General features: G+C 41.4%; 1 protein-coding gene across 1 annotated transcript; it reads left to right on the top strand.

Annotated features, from left to right (window-relative positions):
* Nucleotides 1-1,243: 1,243 nt before the first annotated feature.
* Nucleotides 1,244-7,253, top strand: LOC112075367 (sodium- and chloride-dependent glycine transporter 2-like). The gene is made up of 2 exons (XM_024142378.2): nucleotides 1,244-1,468; nucleotides 3,510-7,253. Exons 1-2 carry the CDS (start codon nucleotides 1,337-1,339, stop codon nucleotides 3,663-3,665), a joined length of 288 nt encoding a protein of 95 aa, XP_023998146.2. The 5' UTR covers nucleotides 1,244-1,336; the 3' UTR covers nucleotides 3,666-7,253.
* The last annotated feature ends 399 nt before the right edge of the window (nucleotides 7,254-7,652 follow it).

The raw sequence follows: 7,652 nt of genomic DNA, 5'->3' as shown, positions 1-7,652 counted from the left end.
GTTAATGCCTGAACTTAACCTTAAACACTTTGAACTTTGACGTTTGTAACAACTTCAACATTTTAAATTTGAGAAACATGGATGAACGTTTAATTCTGACGTGAGACTGTGAGAGGTAGTTGGAATTGCTACATCCCTAATAATATCAGAAAAATGCTCAACCATTACAATCTCAATCTCAATCTATCCACCGATGTCACCAACTCACCAAGCTTCTAAATCACACATGCGTAGTACTAAGTTCATTCTCTGATCCTTTGATTGGATGGACAACAAGTTAGTTCATACTGCAAAAGCTTTGATTGGTTGGAGGACGTCCTCTGGAAGTCGCCATAATTACCATGTAGGTCTATGGATGGGGCTGAGGAGCCTCCTAGGTTTTGTATTGAAGTCAATGTAACCAGAGGAGGGATGATGGCCCAGGTTGACTCCAAGGCTTCCCACAGTTGTGTCAAGTTTGCTGGATGTCCTTTGGGTGCTGGACCATTCTTGATACACACAGGAAACTGTTGAGCGTGAAAAACCCAGCAGCGTTGCCGTTCTTGACACAAACCRGTGCGTCTGGCACCTACTACCATACCCTGTTCAAAGGCAGTTAAATATTTTGTCTTGCTCATTCTCCCTCTGAATCGCACAGATACACAATCGATGTCTCAATTGTCTCAAGCCTTAAAATTCCTTCTTTAACCTGTCCCCTTCCCTTTCATCTACACTGATTGAAGTGGATTTAACAAGTGACATCAATAAGGGATCATCGCTTTCACCTGGTCAGTCTATGTCACGGAAAGAGCAGGTGTCCTTAATGTTTTGTGGGGCTCAGTGTATGTTTCACCACATTGGAAGGTGTTACAGTGGCATTACTAGTTTKCTAGAAGGTCTCTTGCCTTAACAGCTGAGCGTAACTGACAAACAACACTCCTATAGCTCGAGCCTACTGCTCTCCCCAGCCAGTCCGCCCCTCTATAGGCGGTTACAAATTACCCCGGGAACCTCTGGGATGCAGAGTGCATGCCTAATCTTGTCCTCCTCTTCTTTCTCCTCTTCTCCCTTTCCTTCCTTCGCCCCTTACCCTCCTCATCTTACCCTCCTGATCCTTCCTTTCCTTATCTGTTAGTCCTCTTTTTCCTGTTTTTGATCATCCTCTTTCTTCCACCTCCTTCACTTCCTCAGCTCACTATAATTCACTTCTCTTCTGTCCTCCTCCCGCCTCATTCACTTGTCAATCTCCCCTCCCCTCCTCGATTCTATTCTCTTTCCTAACCCTCCTCTCTTCTCCTTTTGCTSMTCTCTCTCCCTGCAGGGTATCCTKGGGCTGAGTCTGTACCAGTGGAAGGTGATGACCTATGAGGACTACACCTACCCCCCCTGGTCCATGGTGATGGGCTGGCTGATGGTGRTGTGTTCTGTCATCTGGATCCCAATCATGTTTGTCATCAAAATGCACTTGGCCCCRGGCAGCTTCAAGGAGGTATGTATGGGACACAATACCACACACATGCACACATGTACTGTAAGCCTGTTTGTATGTCCCATAAATACACTTCAGATATATGCGGATCTGCTCCTTTTTCTATATTTTTCTGGATAGTCACCCATTTAAATGTCCTGGGGTAAGAAATGTTTTTTGGACTGTAAATACTTATGTGTTTTTAGCAGATGTAAGCAACATTTACATTTTGTCTGTAGCATACAGAAGTTCGTTTTTTGGTATTTAATACACGTCCCAGTTTGATATTGCCTGTTCGGTTGACAACTCTGAGGTTCGTATCTTTGGGGTTCTACTGTAGTATAATAATATTTCTTTGCACATCTCATACAGGTTASATAAACAAACAGTCCACACAATCCCTCTGCAATCGTGACTATGAACTCACTATGGCCTTCCTGTCTCCCTATGGGCCCTTGTCAAAAGTAGTGCACTAAATAGGGAATAGGGTGGCATTTGGCAGGCACACAGAAGTGTTTSATGTCAGAGATCCATTTTCTAACGTGCAGTAAAGTGAAATATCAGCCCTGGTCCTCTGATAACTGSTGGSGGGTCGGCACAGGAAACACAGACACTTAGCAGTCCCATGCTGTGCTTGTTGAAGTTCCCTCCATCACAYAATCAAAGTGTTTCAGCWGTGTGTGMGTGCATGTGTACGCAACTGTACTCACATACAGTAAGTTTGAGCAAAATCTCCTTAATCAGAGCCTTAAGAGATTTACAGTATCTGGCAAATGATTATAAAGCACATATACTGTATGTTCAATCAAATCTTCTATAAAGGTTTGATGCGTTTTTTAACCTCTCTTGGGTACGTGAGATGTTAGCGTCCCACCTCTTCAACAGCCAGTGAAACTGCTGGGCGCCAAATTCAAATACAGAAATACTCATTATGAAAATTCAGAAAACAAAACATATTTTACATAGGTTTAAAGATTAACTTCTTGTGAATCCAACCACGGTGTCAGATTTAAAAAATGCTTTACGGCGAAAGCATACCTTACGATTATTTGAGAACATAGCCCACTAGACAAATCATTACAAACAGTAACCAGCCAAGTAGAACAGTTACACAAGTCAGAAATAGAGATAAAATGAATCCCTTACCTTTGATGATCTTCATATGGTTGCACTCAGCAGACATTCATTTACTCAATAAATGTTCATTTTGATCGATAAAGTCTCTTCATATCCAAAAACCTCCGTTTTTGTTCACGCGTTTTCTTCAGTAATCCACAGGTTCAAACTCAGTCAAAACAGGAAGAGAAAAAAATCTAAATTGTATCCGTAAAGTTCATAGAAATGTCAAACGATTCTTATATTCAATCCTCAGGTTGTTTTTAGCCTAAATAATCTATAATATTTCAACCGGACAATAACGTCGTCAATTTAAAAGGTAAACAAGAAACGCACTCTCTCGGTCTCGCGCATGAAAAAGCTCTGTGACACTTTAGGGTCCACTCATTCAGACTGCTCTTACTTCCTCATCTTTCAGAATACAAGCCTGAAACAATTTCTAAAGACTGTTGACATCTAGCGGAAGGCATAGAAACTGCAATTTGAGTCCTAAGTCAATGGATACTGTAATGGCATTGAATAGAAAACTAGAAAACCATAAAAATAAAAAAACTTCCTGAATGGATTTTTCTCAGGTTTTCGCCTGCCAAATCAGTTCTGTTATACTCACAGACACTATTTTAACAGTTCTGGAAACTTTAGAGTGTTTTCTATCCAAATCTACCAGTTATATGCATATCGTATCTTCTGGGCCCGAGAAGCAGGCAGTTTAATTTGGGCATGCATTTCATCCAAAATTCCGAATGCTGCCCCCTACCCTAGAGAAGTTAAGTGAATTTCAAAGWTAGACATTTCAGTGTTACGAACAACTGCCATTCCCAACATTTTCATATCTCTCAGGWGGGTCCTACTGTAATTTAGTCTACCCAACTCTACCCTTGACCTTCTGCAACTTGATTGATACTATTATGTTATATTTTAAAACAAGTGTGTGACCCCTCCACAGCGTCTGAGGCTGGTGTGCTCCCCTCAGCCCGACTGGGGTCCCTTCCTGGCAAAGCACAGAGGGGAGCGCTACAAGAACATGATGGACCCCCATGGATCCAACTCCCTGGGCCTCAAACTGCCCCCCAAAGATTTCCAGCTGGGCACCTACCAGTAGCAGCCTCCACTACTACCACCACCACCACTTCAGCAGGGGCACCGGGGGAGAGAGAAAGCAGCAGCCTACCACTGCCCTCTCCTCCACCTATTCCTTCTTTTTTTCCTGTTCTCCACTTCACTTCATCTCTCCTTTCCTTCCTCTCTCCATTCAATGTGGGTGCGAGAAAAGCAAGCCAACACATCCTCCACTTTCTTCCCCCCAGTTCTGCTGTCCACCTCTCCTGCTCCCTTCATCTTTCTTCTCCACTCTATAGCGAAGTGGGGCTGCCCTCCTCTCCCAACATTGCTTTCTCTGGCAGGCACCCATGCTATACCCTGCCCTCTCTCTCCCTAACCCCTGACCTGAGAATGGTCTGTCCTCTGCCTCCTGCCCATGCACAGCCATTACTCCAGAACCCTTTCTTTCTGAGGGGATCTCTATTCCAAAAAGAAAAATGTGTCACAATGTTGCAATGGCAATATTCGACTGCACATGACAAAAAAAAAATCATCAAATTGTATGTGTCACATGCTTCATAGACAACAGGTGTAGACAAACAGTGAAATGCTTACTTACGGGTCCTTTTCCAACAATGCAGAATTAAAGATAAAGATAAAAACAATGTAATAGAAAAAGCGACAAGGAATAAATACACAGGGATTAACGTATAACAGTAACGAGTAATAGTATTATGGCTATGTAAAGGGAGTTCCAGTACCGAGACGATGGGTACGAGGTAATTGAGGTAGCTTTGTATATATAGGTAGGGGTAAAGTGACTGTGGCGTCAGTATGCATGTGTGTGTGTGTTATGTGTGTGTGTGCATATGTAGTGTGTGTGTGTCTGTGTGTGTTGGGGTGCCAGTGTAAGTATGTGTGAGTGTGTGTGCATAGTCAGTGCAAGAGTCAGTGCAAGAGAGTTAGTGCAACAAAGGATCAATGCAGATAGTCCGGGTAGCCAGTTCATTTAGATATTTAGCAGTCTTGTTCATCAGTCTTATGGCTTGGGGGTAGAAGCTGTTCAGGGTCTTGTTGATTCCAGACGGTAACAGTGCACTGTTACTGCTTTCCGTGTGGAAGCAGAGAGAACAGTCTATGGCYTGTGTAGAGTCTTTGACAATTTTTGTATCCTTCCACTGACAACGCCTGGTGTAATGGTCCTGGATGGAAGAGAGCTCGGCCCCAGTTATGTACTGGGCAATATTCACCGCCCTCTGTAGCGCCTTGCAGTTGCCGTACCAAGCGGTGATGCAGCCAGTCGAGGTGCAGCTGTTGAACTTTTTGAGGATCTGAGGGCCCGTGMCAAATCTTTTCAGCCCCCTGATGGGGAAGAGGCGTTGTCGTGCCCTCTTCACAACTGTGTGGGTGTATGTGGAACATGTTAATTCCAAAAGTGATGTGTACACAGAGGAACTTGAAGCTCTCGACATCTCCACTACATCTGGACTACTCCCTATGGAGGTGTGTGTGTGTGCATGCGTGTGTGTGTGATTGTTTTATTCTTCTATCTTTGTGTATAGTGATAATGGAAACTCCTCCACAAACAAAAAKGCACAAAAAATGTAATTGACAGACTGAGAAACATTGGTATTCATCAGACTCTGACCTATGGCACATTATGATGTATATTATTTTTTAGCTTTTATAAAATAGGCATTACAAGTAAATTGAACTGCCTAGGAATTATGCAGTATGTACTGACATGGTTCATTTTCATAGATGATATTTGTTACTGTCAAACTATATATATATATATATAAATATAGTTTGACAGTAAAAAATATCATATATAACACACATATATATATATATAGTACCAGTCAAAAGTTTGGACACACCTACTTATTCAAGGGTTTTTCTTTATTTTTAAATTGGGTCAAAATCTGTAGAATTGCAGCAAACTTACTTTAAAACTGCAACATTTTCGCTACGCCCCATTGCAAAATCTGTAGAATTGCAGGAAATGAACTATAAAACAACTGAAAGTTATCCCCATCATCAACATGGGGGCCCCTAAAATGTTTTGCACGTCAGGTGGGGGTCCCCCAACAAAAATTCAGCTTAGGGCCCCCCTAAAGACTAGGGATGGTTCTGTTGCGGGTGAGAGAAAAAAACAGTACCAATGATGTGTTTGTTTGACAGTCACTCACTTGAAGGCAAGAATGACTAAACAAGCAAGTCAGTTTTTTTTATTATTATTTATATCTTAGTGTGCATCCTTGTGTGCATCACGACTATGTACACTCCTGTATACACATGATCCATTATCTTCCAATGACAGAGTGCGAGAGAAAGAAAGAGAGAAAGAGAAAACATTTGCGCTGTGATAGATTGTAACGTTTGCGCTGGGCCAACAACTAACAATTCATGTAGAGGCGGCAGATAGCCTAGCGGTTAAGAGTGTTGGGCCAGTAACCGAAAGGTCGCTGCTTCGAATCCCCGGTCTAGGTAAAAAATCTGTTGATGTGCCCTTAAGCAAGGCACTTAACCCGAATTGCTCCTGTAAGTCGCTCTGGATAAAAGCGTCTGCTAAATGGCTAAAATGTCAAATGTAAATGTTGGTGCTGCTTGGAATAGCTCTGTCCTTGTGTAGCCAATTTGATGCTTTCGTTGAGGAAATGGGGATTAGCTTTCTGTTTTCAACAGGATTGAACAGGAAATGAAACGTTAGAAAGCTAGCTTGTGCTGTTTGTGTTCCCGTGCTTCCGTGTCCATGTATGCTCTCTCCCTTCTGCTTCCTCCTCTCCCCCCTTCTCCCCCTCTCCCACTTGCATGTCTCCTTTAGCGTGCTTTTATGTTCCTCAAAGCACTGACAAACCAGGGTTATAGTTTACCCCGGTAGTTTCCTTCACAAAGAACAATACAAAATAATAAACTTTCCATTGCTATACCTGTGGGTCAACTTTGGGCAGTAGGTAACCAAAGAAGGAGAACAACTTTTTTATCAGAACATAGGGTTCTGAAAAAATACACAMAAAAAAATACAAAAAACTTGCTATTTGCGTTTAGGAGATTGAGATACTGCCATTCATATCCCACCTAGTGATCCTTAATGTTTGCCAATATGTTACAAAACATCTTCAGGTAACCATTGACCTTATAGGTGTCCTCTAATAGTAAAATATTGTATGTAACTCAAGACGTATTGTCTGTCTCATATGGTACCGGTATATCCCTATTGTTATGTATGTCGTGTCTTTTTTGGCACTTTATTGTGGACCTATGAATGCATAGGTTAAATGTCTAATTACTTSGGTAATGGCATTCATTTCTGTGTGTTCACTGTGAGGTACTGCTGCCTATGGATATAGATATGTGCCTCCAACAGCCCATGCCATCCTTTGGTTTGAAAATAGAGAATAGATATATAATAGAAAGATATGTTCTGAATTCTGTGACAGATAGAAAAAGATATTTAGCATATGCAAATATATGCGAAATTAATTATTTATTTTGAAAATCATCAATCATTGAGGCCCTACCTCACATTTTGTATTTATGTATAGAAATGCAATTGGAGTACAGTATCTTTGCCAATAATAATAATATATCGCTATTATATCATGAAATGTATAACCTATAAATCTATAAATGTTATTGTTTTCAACTTSAAGTGTTGTGTGGCTTTTTTGGGGGAGAAATGACATTCACCAGTATCCAAAAATCATGTTTAATTGCTCATTCACTTTTATAACTGCCAACATCTGTTGATTAAAATCCACAGACAAGAACAGCCATGAATTWAAATTTGTATTTCAAGTGAAACTATCAATGAAGCTGGCATGCAGATTTCAGTAATGGAATTCTAGCTACCTGCGTTCACCTGCTGTATGTACTGCTGGCCACATGGCGGCGCTATAAACAGTGGACAAGTTTGTATCTCTTTCTCTGTCCTTCTTCCTCTCCACAGCTCTCTCTCCAACTTTTACACTTAAAAATTCAAAATATCTCATTTGAGCGTGACTGTGCCAAGGCATGATGGCATGTATATCTAAAGAAAAATAAA

This window comes from Salvelinus sp. IW2-2015, unplaced genomic scaffold (assembly GCF_002910315.2).
Source record: "Salvelinus sp. IW2-2015 unplaced genomic scaffold, ASM291031v2 Un_scaffold3109, whole genome shotgun sequence".
NCBI classification, from domain to species: domain Eukaryota; kingdom Metazoa; phylum Chordata; class Actinopteri; order Salmoniformes; family Salmonidae; genus Salvelinus; species Salvelinus sp. IW2-2015.
Note: the sequence above shows the minus strand (reverse complement) of the source record. Positions and strands in the feature narration are given on the sequence as shown.